This window comes from Madurella fahalii (genome assembly GCF_045866475.1).
Source record: "Madurella fahalii IFM 68171 DNA, scaffold_2, whole genome shotgun sequence".
Taxonomy (NCBI): Eukaryota; Fungi; Ascomycota; class Sordariomycetes; order Sordariales; genus Madurella; species Madurella fahalii.
In genome coordinates, this window is record NW_027263972.1 from 8267130 (window position 1) to 8286278 (window position 19149).

At 56.1% G+C, this 19149-nt stretch overlaps 4 protein-coding genes across 4 annotated transcripts; all 4 read left to right on the forward strand.

Moving 5' to 3' along the window:
- Positions 1 to 89: 89 nt before the first annotated feature.
- On the forward strand, positions 90 to 3402 carry SEC8 (exocyst subunit; the record flags this gene model as incomplete). The annotated part of the gene is made up of 2 exons (XM_071060636.1): positions 90 to 2629; positions 2718 to 3402. The coding sequence occupies 2 exons, from the start codon at positions 90 to 92 to the stop codon at positions 3400 to 3402; spliced, it is 3225 nt and encodes a 1074-aa protein (XP_070916737.1).
- Positions 3403 to 5756: 2354 nt separating this feature from the next.
- SMI1 (Cell wall assembly regulator) lies at positions 5757 to 7465 on the forward strand (the record flags this gene model as incomplete). The annotated part of the gene is made up of 2 exons (XM_071060637.1): positions 5757 to 5883; positions 5940 to 7465. The coding sequence occupies 2 exons, from the start codon at positions 5757 to 5759 to the stop codon at positions 7463 to 7465; spliced, it is 1653 nt and encodes a 550-aa protein (XP_070916738.1).
- Positions 7466 to 9022: 1557 nt separating this feature from the next.
- VPS68 (Vacuolar protein sorting-associated protein 68) lies at positions 9023 to 9795 on the forward strand (the record flags this gene model as incomplete). The annotated part of the gene is made up of 3 exons (XM_071060638.1): positions 9023 to 9115; positions 9256 to 9614; positions 9732 to 9795. 3 exons carry the CDS (start codon positions 9023 to 9025, stop codon positions 9793 to 9795), a joined length of 516 nt encoding a protein of 171 aa, XP_070916739.1.
- Positions 9796 to 17439: 7644 nt separating this feature from the next.
- Positions 17440 to 18934, forward strand: gsk3 (glycogen synthase kinase 3; the record flags this gene model as incomplete). Its single annotated transcript, XM_071060639.1, has 6 exons — positions 17440 to 17485; positions 17544 to 17716; positions 17789 to 17872; positions 17928 to 18276; positions 18337 to 18735; positions 18801 to 18934. The coding sequence occupies 6 exons, from the start codon at positions 17440 to 17442 to the stop codon at positions 18932 to 18934; spliced, it is 1185 nt and encodes a 394-aa protein (XP_070916740.1).
- Positions 18935 to 19149: the final 215 nt, after the last annotated feature.

Consider the following 19149-nt stretch of genomic DNA (forward strand, 5'->3'; position numbering starts at 1 on the left):
AATATTCACAGATCACAAGCCAATCGTCAAACCGAGACCGAGAATGAAGAGCAATTCCGTCCGATAGCGTCCCGCGCACCGAATCTACCATGTCCAGCAGATACGGCCAGGCGTACCGCAACGGCGGCTACGGCAACCTCAACCCCCAGGACGATGAGTACGATCCGTACGGGGAGGGTTATGGCAGTGACCGCAATGCGGCCCCGCTCCGGCAGGCGAATCCTCGACCATCTCCGGCCGCTCGCAATGCGCCCCCGCCGCGCTCCGCCCAGCGCTCTCAGGAGACCAACGCCGAGCGCGAGATGGCCAAGGTCCTCGAGCTGATCAAACAAGAATGGCCCGCCATGTGCGAGAATGACTGCATCCCCGTCCAACTGGCCCTACAACTGCTTGACACCAGCTCCGTTGGCCGCGCCCACGAGTACCGCAATTTCCAGCGGACACACCAGTACCTGCAGGACTCACTCAAGAAGATCGTACATGAGTACCACCAGGGCTTCAACAGCTCCATCGGCACATTCCACAAGATTCAGGGGAGCATACAGACGTCGCAGAAGAAGGTGCGCGCTCTCAAAGAGTCTCTAGCCGCCTCCAAGACGGCCCTATGCACCACGGATCCGGAGCTCAAGAAACTACACGCAACATCGCGCATGTACGAGGAAGTGCTGCAAACCCTGAACGAGCTAGACGACCTGCGCACCGTGCCCGATCAGCTCGAGGCCAGGATATCCGAGAAACGGTTCCTCACCGCCGTTGAAGTCCTGCAGAATGCGCTGCGGAAGCTGACGAGGCCCGAGCTGGATGGCATCGGCGCTTTGAGTGATCTGCGCAGCTATCTGGTGAACCAAGAGACAGCCCTTCTAGACATTCTGGTGGAGGAGTTGCACGAGCATCTCTATCTCAAGTCGCCCTACTGCCAGGAGCGGTGGCAGAACCTAGCAAAAAGCCAGGGCGCTCTCAACGAGGCCTTCAAGGACTCCCCCGCCGTAGCGCCTTTTCACGCCGTCCTAGACACGATTGATTGGGACCGATCGGTTGCAGAAGATCCCCACAAGAATCCCGAGGCGGACACCTTCTACTATGTGACACTGTTGGTTGAGGCGTTGAACAAATTAGGGAGGTTGGAATCTGCTGTCGACACGTTGAAGCAGAGGCTCCCTGTCGAGTTGTTTGCGGTTGTAAACGAGACCATAAACGACATCGATCAGAAGCATCCGAGTTCGCTGAGAGGCGGTTCGCACGGCTCCCATGGGCTCCACATATACGGGCAGCGCGAAACGCGGATGCGGGCAGATGTCATATACGATCTGCTATGGACGCTTTACGGCAAGTTCGAGGCCATTGCTGAGGGCCACCGTGTGTTCCACGAGTCGATCAAAGCGTTGATCCGCCGTGAAGGGGCGGGCAATAACATCGCGCTACTCGGCAGCTTCAAGGAACTCTGGAACTTGTACCAAAACGAGATCCGCTCGCTCTTGCACAACTATGTCACAACGGATGCCGACGTCTACCAGTTCCGCTCGAACCCTAGGCCAGGAGCCGGGCTGAACGGGAAAGCGGATACCTCGCGAGAGCACCTCTTCAAGTTCGCCGAGGCCGATGCCAAGTCGACAGAGATGACGACTGAGTACGAGGCGTTGGATAGCATCATTCGGGCCGCAGTCCCCGGGTTGACCTCCAACACGCGGAAGGGGCCTGACAAGAAGACCGCCCTAGTCATCCCCCGATCCGACCCCGCAGCTTCTAGGAAGAGCACCAACTACAGTAACAATCAGCAAGGAAGCGGAACGTACAAGTCTCTCGTGGAACCCAGCGTCTTCAACATGAGCCTGCTCCTGCCACCCACGCTTGTCTTTCTTCAACGGCTGAAAAGCATTGTCCCGCCTGGGTCTGATCTGGCCACAAGCACGTTGACGACGTTCCTAGACAACTTCCTCGTCAACGTCTTCCAACCCCAGCTCGACGAGACACTTGGCAAACTCAGCGACACAGTTTTCGGCGAGGCAGATGCCTTCCTCCAGGACCCAGATTGGGCCAACGTGGCAAAGCGGCCGGTCTTCAAGGGGGCTACTGCCTTCTTCACCATTGTGACCGCCTTTTGCAGGATGCTGGGAACGATCCCGCACGACCAGGCGCTGAGCTCACTCATCATCACGCAGATGCTCAGATACTACGACAGGTGCTTCAACTGGTACAAGGCTCTCGTGACCAAGACACAGGAAGAAGCTTCAAACACCCAGGAACTGCGGGCATCTGCCGTCATGGCGCTCGAGCCTAGCGGGATCCACGAGACCTTGAAGAAACTGTGGGAAGCAGAGACGCCGGACCTCGAGCTTATCGAGAAGGAAGCCAATTTGCTCATCGCGCAGACCAAAGAAAAGAAGCTCGAGGCCAGCGACATCATCCAGGACCGCGAGACCATCTCGTCGCTCTGCCTTCTGTACACAAGCATGAAGTGGCTGTCCGTAAAAGTTCTCGGCCTGCGGCACATCACGAGAAACGAGACAGATTCGTCGCGGTCAAACCTACCCAAGCCAGAGAAGAAGCGCTGGACGCTGCTCAACGACCCTAGCAAGGCCACAGCAGAGGACGGTCCTGTCTACCTCCCCATGACGCAGGAGACAGTTCAGTACGTATCCTGGGTCCCTTCATCCTCCCCTTGTTCGCAAACCGCCCCCTTTTCACTCCCCGTTTTTACTAACCTTTTCCGCCCACAGATCCTTCGACAGCATCCTAACATCCTACTCCGAACTCGCGTCGGTCGCCCTACGCACTCTCCACATCGAGATCCGCTGCCGCATCGCGCAGTCGCTGCACACGGCGCTCTCCCCGCACGTCACGGCGCCGTACCTGCTCGACCAGGTCGTCGACGAGCCGGACCCGGAGATCCTCGCGCTCAACTCGGAGCTCGTGGCGTTCGACGAGACGGCGGCGCGCTTCCTGCGCGAGCGCGAGGCCGCCTACGTCCGCACCGGCCTAGCCCTGCTCGTCAACGCCTTCCTCATCGCCAACGCGCCCATGGTCGCGCCCATGAACGCCAAGGGCTGCGGCCGGATGCAGCTGAACATCTTGGTGCTGCAGCAGAACCTCAAGAACATCGAGGCCGCGGGCGTCGACCTGCACCGGGCGGCGCGGTACTTTGAGCTGTTCACGCTCGGCCCGGACGAGATCGTCAAGAAGGCGAGGGAGGACAGCGAGGCGGCGAGGACGCCCGCGGAGAAGGGCGATGGGGCCGGGACGAGGGATGGGGATAGCAGGTTCACGTATGACGAGCTCAAGGCGTTGTTGGAGCTGTGCTATAGTGAGCAGCTGGCGGATCCGGAGAGGGGGGTGGCAGCCGCTGCGAGGAGGCAGATGGCGGATAAGTTGTTGGCGTTGAGCGAGTATATGTGGCAGAGTTGAGGCGCTTCAGGCAATTTGGGAGAGTCTACTTTCAACGTTGAGGTGGGCTGCTGGGAAGCGTGGAAGGGCTTGGGGAGTGTTATAAAGGGGGGCTACCGGGAGCTACGGGGCGCTACGGTGCCTTGATATTCTCCAAATCAGAGGAAATTTTGGAATGGTATCATGGCCATGCCCGTCTCACTATGAATTTTCGGCGATAGGCAGCCTCAGATATCTGACGACTTGTGGATGCAACGATTGACCATAAAACTGGCATGCATGCATCATCGTGATGATGCTGCTGCTGCTACGTTAGTTGCTGTAGCGTTCCCTGGGCTGTTTATCCGTGCTGACCAGCACTTGGGCTGTCCAGCATCTTTTTTTTCAGGGGTCTGCGGTTCTATTTATTCCCATGTGGTTGCAATACCGCGTTCCCCGTGTCGCTGCCACAAAAGCCTACCCATCTATACCACGTCACCAGTAGGCGGGGATTTCCACATTACAGTTGCATCGAGGGATTTGCCACTACCGCCGAGGCAGGGAGGCAGACAGCAAAGAGGCGATATGCCCACATGCGCTCGCGGGCCGCCTTGGAGTGGTTGGGCAGCCCCTTCTCAACGGTATCCTTCTGGTTCGGCAGCGAAGGACTGAAACCCAATAAAGTGTGGCGGAGTCGTTGCAGCGCGGAGAAAAGCTCAGTCTTCGAAACCAAACAGCACTAAACGAGCACGAAACACGCTGTTGCAACCCAATCAGGTGTTGTCGAGCGGCACACAGAGCCCGGTTTGGAACTTTGGCTGGACGATGTGCTGAGAAGGACGGCGGGAAGCGCCAGTCGACTCCAAATGTGCGGGGTTCCCTGAAACGGGATTGGCTGGGAGGAAGTCTGCTTGCCCCCAATGTTTCTGGCTTCCATCATGTGGGAAGGATAAGATGACAAGCTGTCAGTCTCGGACAAAAGAAAGCGAGAAGATGAGGTGGACAGGTCAGCCCGATCGCTATCCGGTGGTGGAGGCTGGACTAGATGCGACTGCAGCTGCAGAGTGGTGTTGTCTCGACTAGCTGCAGTATTAATCGCAGTGCTGCCGGGCGTGTCTCTCGACATTGAGACCTCACTGTTCGGCTGCAACGTGGGATGGGCCAACAGGAAATCACAGTAGGTGAAACATGTGCCCTAATAGGACCGAGATCGCCGCAAACAGCGCTGAGCCACCGCCCCAAACAACGATGACCTGCATAGGAGATCCAAGGCCGCTATCCTCGAAGGCCGCATCGGACCGCCCTTCCTGAACCAACAAAGGCCGACAGTGCTTGGGTCCCCTGAGTTGCCCATTATCCGACAAGCCTTTTTGGGGGAGAGAAAAAAAAAAAAAAAAAAAAAAAACCAGGGGAATAGGGATGGCAATCTTTGCCATTACCCCTGCACGGATCCACCGTCCTTGCGTCTACTGCACATGGCTGTCAAATACATAATAAGCGAGCAAGAGACCTCCACTTGTAGATAGGGGAACGGAGATTTAGCTCTCGGCCATTGCCGTGTCGGCCGGAGCAGCCTCTTGACTGTACCCCAAGCCAGAAAACGGGAGAGAGGGGAGAAACTTGAAAACCGGACAGTGACGTTGTGTTAATATCCAGAAGACGCACGAAACGTGTAAAAGCTTGGTAGAGGCGGAGATTGCTCTGATAAAGGGTGACATTAAGTTCGGCAGTGGTGCTGTATGGGCGGATTGAGTATCTCACCAACACTGCGACTTTATGCTGTTGCATTGTCCCTGATCCTGCGTTCACACCGGGGACCGGGACGGTGTACTGTGTGGCCCAATGGAAAATGACAGCTTCCAACGGCTTCTGCTTGGCTGTTCGTGCGGTGGACCCCGGGGTGCCGCCAGCCAGGCCGGGCCTGTTGCCTCCCCACCATCCACCCAATGCGAGCGGAATCCTCACCCCCTTCCCATTAAACGCACCGGCGAGGGCTCGCGCCGTTTCGAAGGTCAAGCTTGCATTGGCCGATTCTTTTCTCTCCTGGCGCGAAGAAGCTTGGAAGCCAACTTTCCCAATCGTCGACCGTTCTCTGCAGCTGCCCACTACATCATCGCCGTCAATGCGGATGCATCGCTCGTTTAGTTGTTTTGTTTTCTGATCCCCCGAGGTTTCCCTGGGCCTCCCCGTTTCATTGCCCTGGGGTCGTTGGTACAAGTCCGGTCGCTTGTGATTCTCCGCGCCAACCAGGCCCGTATTCACCTGCCAAACAGCACTCTTGTGCGACCAAGGTAGCTAGGAACTTGGTCTCGCTTGGTCGCGATTCTCCTCTCCTCTTTACCGCTCCGCAACCACCGCACACCGCATCGGGATCCCGTCGCCCAACATGGCTTCGTATGTGCCGTCGACTCCTGCCGCGGTCCCAAGGCGGTCTTACTGCTTCGCTAACCAACCTGGCCCACCATTACAGGATAGGATCTGCCTTTCGCTCTTTCTGGCATACCATGACCAGCTATGACCGACGTCAGCGCTGCCCGTGATAGATCGACCTTGCGACCACTTGCTGACAAAGGTCCCAGATTCCACCTACGACGCTCCGTATAGATCAGGCCGCCATGTCCCCTTAAACGGACTAGCCGCGGGTGACTCGCGCGCCGACATCACTTCACCATACCGCGACGAGACAGGGCGTCACTCGACATCGACCTTTGATGCCGCTCACGGCGGCTCTGTTACCTCGCCGGGCGCCCCGATGAGCCCCGGCTCCAACAGACCTTATTCACCGGGCATGAGATCTATGAATGCGCGGCAGTCGAGCGCAAATGACGGTTTCGAAATGCAAAGCCCCACGGGCGAGATCCCAATGCAGTCATTCAACGATGGCATGCCGCCGCCGCCCTCCGTCAGCAGTTCGTGGAATAGGATAGATAAATGGGCTGAGGAGCACTACCCCGAGCTGTTCGATCAGCTCTGCGAAGGATGCACGGCCAACGATATCAACGAACTAGAGTACCAGCTCGATTGCTCCCTTCCCCAAGACGTCCGGGAGTCTCTACAGATCCACGACGGCCAGGAGCGGGGCGGCACTCCAACGGGCATCATTTTCGGTTCAATGCTTCTCGACTGCGAGGAAATTGTGCAGGAGTGGGAAAACTGGCGGAAAGTCAACCAAGAGTTCTTGCTCGAAGCGACGTTCCCCAGGCCAGCTGTCCCGTCAAAGGCTCTCGGGGGGAGCAGCAGCCACGCATCCTCATCCACAGCGGCTTCGTCCAGCTCAGCGCCGGCGTCGCCACGGAACGGGAACTGGAGACAGGAGCTGCTGGCTCGTCAAGACTGCGTGCCCCCGAACGCCGTGCAGAAGGCTTATGCCCATCCGGCCTGGATCCCTCTAGTCCGAGACTGGGGCGGCAATAACCTGGCCGTGGATCTCGCGCCCGGTCCCAAGGGCCAATGGGGCCAAGTGATCCTTTTCGGGCGGGATTACGACACGAAATACGTGGTTGCGCGGTCGTGGGCGGCATTCTTGGGCATTGTAGCGGACGACTTGAAGAGCGGGAGGTGGTTCGTTGATGAGGATACAGGCGAGCTCAAGTTGCGCGAGTTTAAAGCGGCCCGTGTCGAGCCGGCTTACTTTGACATCCTCCGGTGGAGAATGGATCAGAAGTATGGGCGCACCGCCGCCAAGCGCAAGTCCATGGCCCCCGGGGCGTCACTTAGCGCGCCGAACTCGCCTTACACCAGCCCGACGGAAGTCAACGGCGAAAACCGCGGCCGGTCGATGCAGCGCCTCAACGCTGTGTCCCCGATCCCCAGCCCCATCCGGCCCGGCTATGGGAAGTCAAGCCCCCTAGCGCGGGTGGCAGAGGAGGGGGCCTCGAGTCCAGGCACCTCCAAACCCAGGGAGAAGCTGGTCGAGCTCGATACCCCCCGGCATAGCGGCGAGGAGAACAAAGATAGTGCGCCGAGACTGACCGCGTTGGCTGCCAATGGCGATGCTGCCACCGAGGAGGCCAAGCCCGACACACCAGCAAATGGCTCAGCAGTAGCAAACGGCAAGCAGCCTGTTGTGGAGGTAGAAGAGGCAATGAAGACAATCGAGATCTGAAGCAGGAGAGGGGAGAAGACGCTACGACCAATGTGATGAGTTTACGGGACGGGTCGAGCCTTCACGGAGACTATACATCGAATACATCGACACACGGCAACGAGATTATTACGGCGTTTCGGGCGACTTGATCAGATATCGCAAAACGATCCGGTTGGGGCATGTTCTATCACGGCGTCAAACAATCAACCCTCCATCGCGATGCTTTTTCTTACGTTTCCCCAGGACGGCATTCATCATTCTTCTGCTTCATGATCGCGCGGCGATAAGGAGGGGGCCGGCGCACATTGTTATTTGAGATGTCTGCCTGCACTTTGGCTACTTTGCGCTTCTTCTTACCGGAGATGATAATTGGTCTGTTCTCAGTTCGTTGCCTCCCGCATGCTCAAGCGAGCGAGGGACAAACTATTAACCTTTTGTTGTACATTATACTTGGTTTACTCGCCTAATAGCCTTGGCTTCTAACTCGGTTTCGGTGAGGGGAGGAAGGGGGAGATGGGAAGTAGCGTGGTTAGATTTTCTGCGCAACGGAAGTGAAACCGTCGGAGCCGCCTTCCTGGCGGCATTGTACAATATGTCAAGATGGAAACCCCGTTGCGGAGAGATCTAATGACATGGAGGTGTAATTCCCGTTTTCTTGACTTCTGTGGTTTCGAGATGGTGAAAGGGGATGTGTGGAGTGGCAAAGGCCACTTGTCGAGTTAATGCTTAGGAGGCGTTCGGGGTTGGGGTGGTGGTTGTTTTGGGAACCGGGAGCGATTCGTAGAGGAGCATCAACATCATCACAGAGTTAGCAAATATATCTAGCAGGTATTAAACATGTTATCTTGCACAGCATGCAGCTGCAGTAGCTGCATCCCCAGGCACAATCTTCTATTGCCCACTTTACCTGCTTTGTGCGTTCTTTTTTTCCTTCTTGTACTTTCTTCCGGCTTATATATTCCCCTATTCCCCTATTCCCCATCTGCATTACAGGACCCGTATAAGTAAATCAGAGTGCTCTCGCCCGGCCCGTGAGTATACTTTGAGATCCGCCATTGCGTTTGGCTGGGGGGATATTTTTAACTATACCATAAATATGCCCCAGATCGAAGGCGCTTGTACCGAAAGGAAAGAAAAAATGAAAATAAAAATAAGAATAAAAATAAAATAAAATAATGTATCAAAGGGAAATAAAGCGGCTGGTGTCGCTCAGGGAGGTCACGTGCGATACTTCGCTGTCTTGTGTTGCGCTGTGCCAAGAACTGTCAGCCTTCAAATGGTGGGTCCGCTTTCGCTCGCTCCAACGTCGTCATCCTCCGGGAAGCTGAGCTCGAGCCTAGCCTCCCGACCATCCTTGACAACGTAACCCGCCGAACAACGATAAACGACAAACGTACAGTAAATACTGCGAAACCAAGCTTTGTCTGCCCTGCGAACGGCAAGGATCAACAGGTCTGAAAGCCGCACGATAGCCCCAATCCGAATCGATCTCGCATCACTGTCTCTGCTATCTGCAGTTTGGCCAGCTCCATCCCCATCCCGCCGCTGCCCCCAGCCCAGCGCCTCCGTTACAGAATGTCCGAGGAACGCCTCTGGAAGTTCAAAAGGCCGGAGTGGATGAATAGCATATGGGCGCGTAACGCGGGGGTATATGCCGCCGGCGGACTGGTACGTAAAGGGCGCCCCCCTTCCCCCCTTCTCCTCCTCCCCGCCTCTCTAATTTCCCCATTCACCCACTCTACTATATCCACCGGCCCAAGGTAGCTAACCTCTGGGGGTCCGTGTTGGTACCCAACCCGGCTTTGTAGTTCTCGCTCGCCTTCTACGTCCTCCTCGACTCGGCCGTGTGGTCCAAGTCGGCCCTCAACGGCTCCAGCATCCATGTGACCTTTGTCGACTGGCTGCCCTTCATCTTCAGCAGCCTGGGCATGCTCATCATCAACAGCGTCGAGAAGGCGCGCCTGTCGGCCGACAGCTTCAGCTACTCGGGCTCCGGGGTCGCGTGGAAGGCGCGGGTCGTGCTGTTCCTGGGCTTCGCGGCGCTCGCGGGCGGCATGGCGGGCGGCGTGACCGTGCTGGTGCTCAAGTTTGTCGTGCCCGGCGTGGAGGGCAAGGCGCTGATAATGGGGGTGGAGAATCTGGTTGCTAATGCGCTGGTTGGGCTGAGGTGAGTATTTTACATTCTCTTCCCCCCTTCCCCCCTATTCTTGTTTTATTCCAAGCCCGAGTGGTTTTTGTTGGTTGCTATTTGAAGTACTGACGCACACTTTGTTTCTCCGTCTAGCTCGGTTGTGCTTTGGATCAGCCAGAACATGGAGGACGAATATTCTTACAATCTTTCTCTGTGAATGGGGGGGGGGGGGGGGGGGGGGCCGGGGCGGAGCTGGGAAGGTGTAGGTTCTCGTGAGGTTCGGGTTTCTAGGGAGGGGTCGAATTACAGCATCAGGGAGGGCGATTTGGTTACGGGTTGATGAGGTCTAACATGCCAGATGGGACTTTTGTGTTCACGTTGCAAAGGATGGGGGCGTGCTGGGGCGCCGGCGATACGGTGTATGATATGGGTAAGCTGGTACCTAGCCATATTCTGTATTGAGTTAATTGTGGCGAGTTGGGGTTCCTTTGACTGCGACTCTCAGGTCAACCGACGGAGCTGGCCCACTTCAGATTGTGTACCGATCAGTCGCCCGAGTTCCCAACCCCTGAGTACCTTCGAGGGTATCCCTTTGCCCTTCCACAGACATCGGATCGGGACGGCGAGACATCCTTCAGGGCAATGAGTCTTGACGGCTTCTCAGGAACCTGGTACCAACGTGCCAGCTGTATGCTAGCCTCGAAACCTGACCGTATCTTGTAGATGTGGTAGACGAGATAGGTGCGGAAGTGCTGGCCTGGTTATCCGGAGACACTGGTCTCACAGTTTCCACTCCTGCAACTCCCAAGCGCAGGACACCAAGGGACCACTACGGATAGGCTATACGCTATTGTCTTGTGGGTCTTGGCCCAGCAAGGAATTACGGTTTTTGCTTGTGTTGTGACACCATTCCCGATGTCAGCCGGCTGTGATGCCCGATCAAGACTGGTATCCCTCCTCTGTGTAAGACACCGACCTGTCGGTCCGCGCCGCGAGAATTCTGATTCAGTCTGTCCGTCTCACAGATTGCCGCAGCTACCTTACCATGCCCGGAACAGTCAGTGCCGCCACGTACACCGCTGTCCGGCAAACAATACACAGGAACACAGGCAATCAGGTTGAGTAAATAGCTAGCTCATCAATGGCACATGGATCGGCATGGTCGATCACACGGACACCCAATATGTTGGGCCGTCGATAAGACGCCTTTTGTCCGGCCGCTGCGAGGAGTAGGCACGTAACCCTTATCTCCTTGGGCCAGTCACTGCCAAAACCGACAGACAGCTTGGGCTCTCTGAACGCACGTGGGGAGATCCCGAGAAGGTCTCTGGCAATACGTCGCCTGCACGCTCCGATGAACCCCGCATGATAGCGATTGTTGAAATGATTTGACACGGTATGCACCTCTCGTTGACAGTATGCCCGCGTCCGCGACATTGAACGTCCACTCACGCATGTCGCGGCTTTTGTGCTGCCGAACGAGCTTCTCGTTCCCCCGGAAGGGCGCGATTTTTTGTGTCCGTTGAGCCGGTTGAGGTAGTACCAGGGTAGAAACATGCAGTAGCGGTGGGAAGAATCTATGGGTGAGCAGTCGCCGGCCTCGGTTGCGCGGAGAAAACAACTGCACAGATACCCAATTCACGCATGCTATGCCTGGCTATTCCCGGTGTTGTCCGACAAAGTCTCTCTGAGGGGTGGGAGAAGCTCAACGGCGTAAAGCGCACCCAGTCTGCGAGACGGTCTGCAAAGATGCGAGCAGGCATCGCAGATGCCCTCTATCAGAGCACAGGCTCCAACCAGGAACACGAAAGAAGCTCTGATTCACCAGACAAGTATGCCTAGGCTGCACGTCGACGGAAAGGGGTCGATTGGGCCAAGATCTGTGTTACTAACTGGGAGGAGGGCCATCGTTTCCTGACTCGCATGATGGCGCAACTTCAGAGTCTCAGGTCTCGCAACTAAGGTACCGTCGGATCAGTAAAACAGTCCATCAGGTGGATGTGAGAAATAGCAGCGGCAGTAGAAGGGAAAAATGTGGCGACAAATGTTGGTCGGCTTGACTTACTGCCAATGGTCTTGAAGTTTGACATGTATTGCCGTGCGTGACAAACTACGCTATGTCAACCTTAGGGTCGTACACGACGGGACAGGAGCATTGTTGGCAACACTGTGTGGTGATTTGCCGAGCCAGCGGAGGACGCAGCTATCATAAACCTTGCGAATGGAAGATTGGCAGCCCGATGGTGTATGTTCCATGGCGTGCCGTCCAGCCGGTGCAGCTGTGCCATTTTCGGGCCGGTTGTCGTGCGTCTCCATTTAAGGGGCCTGCTAGGATGGACGGGACATATCTGAGGGTATAAGCTGCAAAGATTGCGTGGCCGGATGTATGCACGAAGACGAAAACCAACAAATGGAAAGGATTCAGGATGCAGTGACTGCTGCAAATAGCAGCTTGGGGTTGCGTCGCCCAAGTCCAATCTAGCGGTTACCTCACCATACAGAGCACCGTAATCCAAGTATTACTGGTCTGCTTGTCTGTTGTTGTTCGGGAACGTTGCGGACGCTGACTCCTTAACGTTGTCGACTCTTTTCGTCCTGGTCACCTTCGTGCGACATGGTACGCCTCTTACCGCTGTTGGGTGGAGTCTTGCACGGACCATGACCCTGCATGATTTATTTGTGGTTAGCCCCACCGTTGCGCGATCTCGGTGTGCGACTGTGGAGCCATCAGGATCCTGCCCCCGTTTCTTGGTGTTCACCGACCAACTCACCCCACGAGTGCGATTTTTGAAGCAGACATCACCGGTGACCCCTCACCCGTTGACCATGTCCGTCGGACGGGACGTAGCGGCAGCAGCCAGCAATATAACCACATCACCCGACAATCACATGTCCAAATGCCGGGGTGTATGCCCACCCTCGGCGTGTTTCGCAGACCGCACCATTGAGACAGCCCCCAGGGATTGGGTTTGCCATGGCGGAATATCCCGAAGTCGAGCTACCCCCGACGGTACTAGGATCATTTTCACACTATAACTAGTAAAAAGCTGCCCTCTTTCTCTCCCGTGGGACGCCTTAGCCGGCGACCCAGGCCGAGCGGCCTAGGGCGCTATACATCTCGGAGCCATAGTCTCGGGATGACCGCCTCTTTGCGTGGTTCAGAACCATATGCCTGATAGCCTCCGCACACCCTGTATCGTGGAAGCAGGCCACGATACTGTCAAGCTCGCGCCAACCTTTCCCCATTCGCAAGCCCAATTCAACTGTTGGCAAACCCGTTCCAGACCGGATATGACGTGTGCAGAGATTGGCCCCACAGCCGGTGCCTGACATCAAAGACCGTCGTCGGATTCCGAACCGACACACTCGAAAACACCAGGTTCACGGCCAGTCGGCGCACTCTCGATTGGGGCCAAGCTGTTCATTTGCCAATGCGCCCGGCGGTCGCCGAAACCTAAAGACGGAATCCACCCTTTCTACTGCTTCGCGCATGTACTTTGCCAGCGGATAGATAGGGTTCTAGTCTCGCCACGACTACAGGTTGGCGGCGGTCAGGAGGTCATGGGACCTGTATTACATTCACCTGAATGCGCGGCCCGCATCGGCGAGGTATGTACAGTACAACGCAAGCGTGCTCTAGTGTCAGCGTCAGGCATCAGAGAGAGATGCAGTCATTGCGTCCACGAAGCGATTGGGCAGGCTTAGAGTTTGGTGGTACAGTACATGTGAATGCTAACGTCGAGGTTGTCTGCCAAGTCCAATCGGGGTTCTCCTGCCGCCAGTCAGGATCCATGCATGAGAGCTCAGCTCATTGTCGGCAGCAACGATAAAAAGCAACCCGTTGATTGCATGCTGATAGGAAAATGCATTTCGGCGGCAAAATCATCACGGAACTCAAAACCTCCGTACCTATAGTCATAGGGTCTAAGGGCTTGGTCATAGCGCTATGTTCCGTTTCCCACTTGAGATGGATGTCGTCACTCAACTAACGTAACAACCGCAACTTAACCTTGATGTCTCTCGGCTCCGCCATCTTCAAAGGCGACACTGGCCTTCCCGTAACTCAGCCGGTGCCCCGCACTTTGAGTTAAGATTCCTCCAAACCACATTGGCTTCCTGATTCCGGCTTGAGAACCAATTGAGAGGCGTCAGGTCGGTAATTGCTTGGTGCGACCTAACTATCCACGCAGCCTACTCCCGGCACTTCAGTCCAGGTATTTCTGCGTGGCAGCTAAGCACTCGAGCTAGCCTCAGTGCCTTGTAAGCTTTCTCCCGCGGGGATTCGCTGACAGTGGTAGAGTTCTCATCGTCTGTCCGTTAGAGTGGGCCTTAGGAGACTAGCAAGATCCCTGTTAAGGCTTGACAGCAGACTTAACAAAGCGTCAGAAAGACGGAAGACGCTGCCCGCAGCCAAATCTCGTTGCGTCACACACTGCAGTGTAGGAACGGGTGATAATGGCGGGTTGAGGGTGACGGCGGATCATCAACCATTCAGTCGAGCCACATATCTGCAATCCAACCTCGACTGTACCCCACCATCATCCTTTGGATTGGGAAGTATCTTCGTCTCGTGCATCCTGCCACGACAAATGTGTGTGCTCTAAGTGGTAAGAGGGGTAAGCGCATGAACAGAAAAGCGAAAGCCCCAGGAACGTACCTATCAGACGCCGCCCTGCTCCTGCGGGACAAATGGTTGAAGGACTCCCACCTGGCCGAATTGACGGCGCTGGGCACGCCTGCTTGATATTAGTTTGGGTGAGGCCGGGAGGTATATTCGCTTCGGACATACCTTATGAGGGCACCCGCCAGTCGCTTGGGGGCACTCTTTGCCTGGTCCGGTCCCCCACGGCAGGGCTCATTCATGGAAGCTGTGCTAGCGCCTAAGAATGCGACCGTCCCAAGCCTTTCCAGGACGAAGGGCCAGCGGCGGATGCGCGTAGTTTCAGGGACCGCCGGGCGGGAAGTGTCGGTTTGTAAGCCCTTCAACCCCCTTGGTTGATCCCCTCGTGGGACCGTGTGCGGGTTGCATCATCATGCAAAGCTAGCCGCCGGGCAACTCATACCGTATTTTTTTTTAGTGGCGGCGGATTTTGCCAGCCGCATGGTGCTGCACCTGCTATGTCCCACCTTTGACTGACGTCGCTAACTCTCCCTGACTCTTTAAGTTCATGCTTGGTGGGGCGTCAACTATCTGAAGTAGCTCGTCTTGATCGTGACTGCACGGGCACTTGCTTGGGCAAAACATCCCTTCCCCGACAACGAGCAAGGGAGGAAAACAAGAGGAAGGATGGAGCGGAAACCAGGGGCGGGAGAGATTGAGAACTTGAGAACTCCATTCGAGCTAAGGCAGAACACTAAAAATGAGCGAGCCTGGTTCAGCCATCCGCGACCTCGAGACTCCCAATATGTCCTGTGCTCCTTAGCGTCCGGCCCCGCTGGGCCCACCTTGAAGGAGGGCACATGAGCAACAGCCCCGGTCTGGAGGGGTCCAGAGAACAAAACCCGGAGCCAACCTCATTGCGTAAGGGTATGTCAATTGATGATTCTCTCCTCGGTCTGGTTGACTTTTACGTCTTGTAATAAACCTGTGTCGCCACTTTGCCCTCCCGGTCTGTCTAAACCATCATCTTCCCAACGACCTGTGTGACGCAAGGACCAAGAAGTGCACCCCGCCGAAAGACCTACACTAGTTGCCCATTCTCACCTTACCCACAACACCAAAATCCATACCCCATTTTACTGTATCCCTCCCTAGTAAGTTTTGTTGTTCTGTATTAGGGCAGTCAAGACTTGGAACTTTCAGGCCTTTCTTGGTTTGGCCCAGGCGGAAGCTGGGAGATTCGACTATCATCGCCAGACCCGGCGCGCTAGCCGTGCCCGCGAAGCAGGAGCAGGTGACCAATACAACCATTGCTCCACATCGGGTTTCCGACAGGGGCGACAAAGGACAGTACCAGCTGCCGGAGCAAGAGGAATCTCGAACAACCCACTCTATCAAGGCTCCGGGCGCCAGCAACGAGTCACCGCCAGAGAGTTGCTGTTTGAGGCTATTTCCTGTATGTACCCACCCGCTGGACTATCCACCTCAGGTACGGTGCCTGCCTCCCTTTCTGTTGCAAGTCGGGGTCACGTCACAGCAGCTCTGGGTTCTTCAGGCTGCAGTGGCTCTGCATCGAGCCTCGACTTCAGTTAATTCCCATTTCTCTCCTTTTTTCCTTTCTGCATCGCGCATTTAGCCATTCCTAAGCTTAACTTGCCTCTCAGCCTCTGGGGTCTTACATCCCAACACGCTGCATCATACTGAGTTGACTACTTTAGAGACTGCGGCTCATCGAAACACATCGGCGGGTCTTCTCTGTGCCTGGTGACGTTCCCAACCTGTTTTAGATCGTGAGTGAGGCCCTGCGGCTCGCGGCTCGCGGCTTGCACCGCCGTCCCAAGAGACCCGGCCCAAAACCTACTGGGCCAAAGGGACAGGGTCCCGTTTTCATTCCACCACACGAGCCGCCTTGCCGACCTTCGCCTTAAGTGACAACGGCCCGGAACGAACCCCTCACCACGGCCATTCGTCTCGCCAATCCTCCACGCCAACGAGGCTCTGCAGACCATCCAGATCGCGACACAAGAAACAAGCGCGCGTAAGTGTCAGATATTCTCATATTGGTTTCGTTTTCTTCCCTACTTCTCTCTGTCTACCTTTACACCGAGCTGTCCTAAAGGGCTCACCTGCCTCACAATCCTTGTCCCTTCCCTGTCCCAACCCCTCATTCGGCCTGCTCTGGTTGGCTGCATCGATCGTACCCAGCGCCAAGTCCCTGGCCATCTGACCTCACCAAGCTGCTGCACCATGCAATGGCAGGAATTTCGCACCCAGCAAAAGAGGACTGATGCGCCCGTCGATCCGCGTCCCGGTTCCCCTGGTATTGTCGCATTTTCTTCCCTCTCCTGATTGTTTTCCCTTTGGAATCACGTTTTGTTTTTCTGTCGAGCCCTGGACGACTTTGACGGGGTCGGAGGCTTAGTGAGCCTTTGATTGCGGCGCTTCTTACAATCGGGATCAAGCCCGAGTCCCATGCGTCGTTGCGTCCTCTCACTTTGACCTGGGCCTGCGAGCGCTGTGCTGCACACGCCAGGCTGCCCTTGTGTACGGTCGCCACCCACAGCGCCCTGCTGTTCCCCGCCGTCATTTCACTTAGCTAGCGCACCCGCCCCTCCAAAACCTTCGACACCTCAAGTGACCTCTGAAATTCAAGCAACTTCTTTCGCTGCTCCCGCATCCTCCCAACGCTTGAGGTCCCCACCTCTGCATCGCAGTCTTCTTACCTTCCTTTTCTCATTTCATCTCCAGGTCATTGCCAGACCTACGGAATCCGGAATCCAGAGAGACTCGCTCTAACTGCAAAACCCAAAGCAGTCCTACTCACAGCCAATCCTTGTCCGTCGCAGCCCCCCAGCTGCATCGGCCGCCCCGCCTAGTTTTCCCTCTCTGCGCCGCCAAGTGCACCCTTTCCCGCCCCATTCCCGTCAAATCGACAGCACCGGCATCGGGCAACGAAGACGCCAGCACCTAAACGAGCCTAAAGGTCGTTAAAAATAGTCAATTCGACACCCAGCTGCGCGCAACCGTAGCGACTCTTTAGTTTATCTGCTCGCTGCGAAGCTCGCATACAAGACATCGCCACCGAGCTTGGGCCCGACGTCGAGCCCAGCGCCCCCCAATACCCAGTCGCCAACGCTCGACAACCAGTTGCCCAACACGGCCGGCACCGACCCACTCGCCGTTTACCCTCCCTCTCGCCCACCCACCATACCCTTTAACTGTCCCAAGCGGTAGCGCCGACGTGGTCCGCATACTGTTAGCATGGCGTCGAACCGCCCGGCAGCATTCAATACCTTGCGGATGGGAGGTGAGCTCAACCCTGGTCCGGTAGGTTGGTGGGGCGATTATACTGATGAGAGTCGTAGAAGTGATCCGCGAAAAGGTTCAAGATGGAGTCACTGGAGAGACCCGCGAAATACAGTACACCCAGTGCAAGATCGTTGGCAATGGATCCTTTGGTGTCGTTTTCCAGACCAAGCTATCGCCGTCGAACGAAGATGCAGCGATCAAGCGGGTTCTGCAGGACAAGAGGTTCAAGGTTAGTGTGCTTTAAGAATGCGCGGGGGTGGTGGTGGTGGTGGACCCCACATCAGTACTGACTGGTCTCAAGAACCGCGAACTGCAAATTATGCGGATTGTGCGACACCCCAATATTGTGCAGCTGAAGGCTTTCTACTATTCGAACGGCGAGCGCGTAAGTCACCTGCCCGATGCCCGGCCAAGGAGAACTATGCTCATGATTCCGACAGAAAGATGAGGTGTACCTCAATCTTGTGCAGGAGTTCGTGCCTGAGACGGTTTATAGGGCGTCGAGATTCTTCAACAAGATGAAGACCACCATGCCCATCCTAGAGGTCAAGCTCTACATCTACCAGCTCTTCAGAGCGCTGGCGTACATCCACTCACAAGGCATTTGCCACCGTGACATTAAGCCGCAAAACTTGCTCCTGGACCCGAGCACTGGCGTCTTGAAGCTTTGCGACTTTGGAAGCGCTAAAATCCTTGTGGAGAATGAGCCGAATGTGTCGTACATTTGTTCGAGATATTACCGTGCGCCCGAGTTGATCTTTGGCGCGACGAACTATACAACCAAGATTGGTAAGTTGGATTGAGGGACAGGCGACGACGCCAGAGTGCAGCAGCTAACCGGTTCGGTAGACGTCTGGTCCACCGGTTGCGTCATGGCCGAGCTCATGCTTGGACAGCCGCTTTTCCCTGGAGAATCGGGCATCGACCAGCTCGTCGAGATCATCAAGGTCCTGGGCACGCCTACCCGAGAGCAAATCCGAACCATGAACCCGAACTATATGGAGCACAAGTTCCCCCAGATCAAGCCACACCCGTTCAACAAGGTCTTCCGTAAGGCGGATGCAAATGCGATTGACTTGATCGCCCGGCTGCTCGAATACACACCAACCGAGCGGCTGGCTGCTATTGATGCTATGGTGCATCCGTTCTTCGACGAGCTGCGTGACCCCAGCACGAGGCTCCCAGACTCGAGGCACCAGTCCGGTCAGATCAGGGACCTTCCACCGTTGTTCGACTTCTCTCGCCATGGTAAGCATCATTCGCTCGCCGCTTCTGCTACCCGGTCGTTTCGTGTGCTGACCCGTCCCCTCTAGAGCTGTCGATCGCGCCCCACTTGAATCACCAACTCGTACCACCCCACATGGTTCCGGTGCTAGCTCAACGCGGGCTGGACATTGACAATTTTACGCCCTTGAGCAAGCAGGAGATGATGGCGAAACTAGATTGAGGCTTGTGAGAGCCGCATTGACGAATTGTCTTGTGTCGATTCGCGGTTCCAATGTCGGTTATGTTGGACAGCTTATGCTGTGGCTGGACTGCAAAGTATCCGGCCGAGATGCAGCAGGGAGGCGCGACTCTTGGTCTCTCACCCCGTTCATGATCTATGACAAAAAGGAAATGCCATTGAGATACCCAACACGAACGGGAGGTGGCGATGAAATG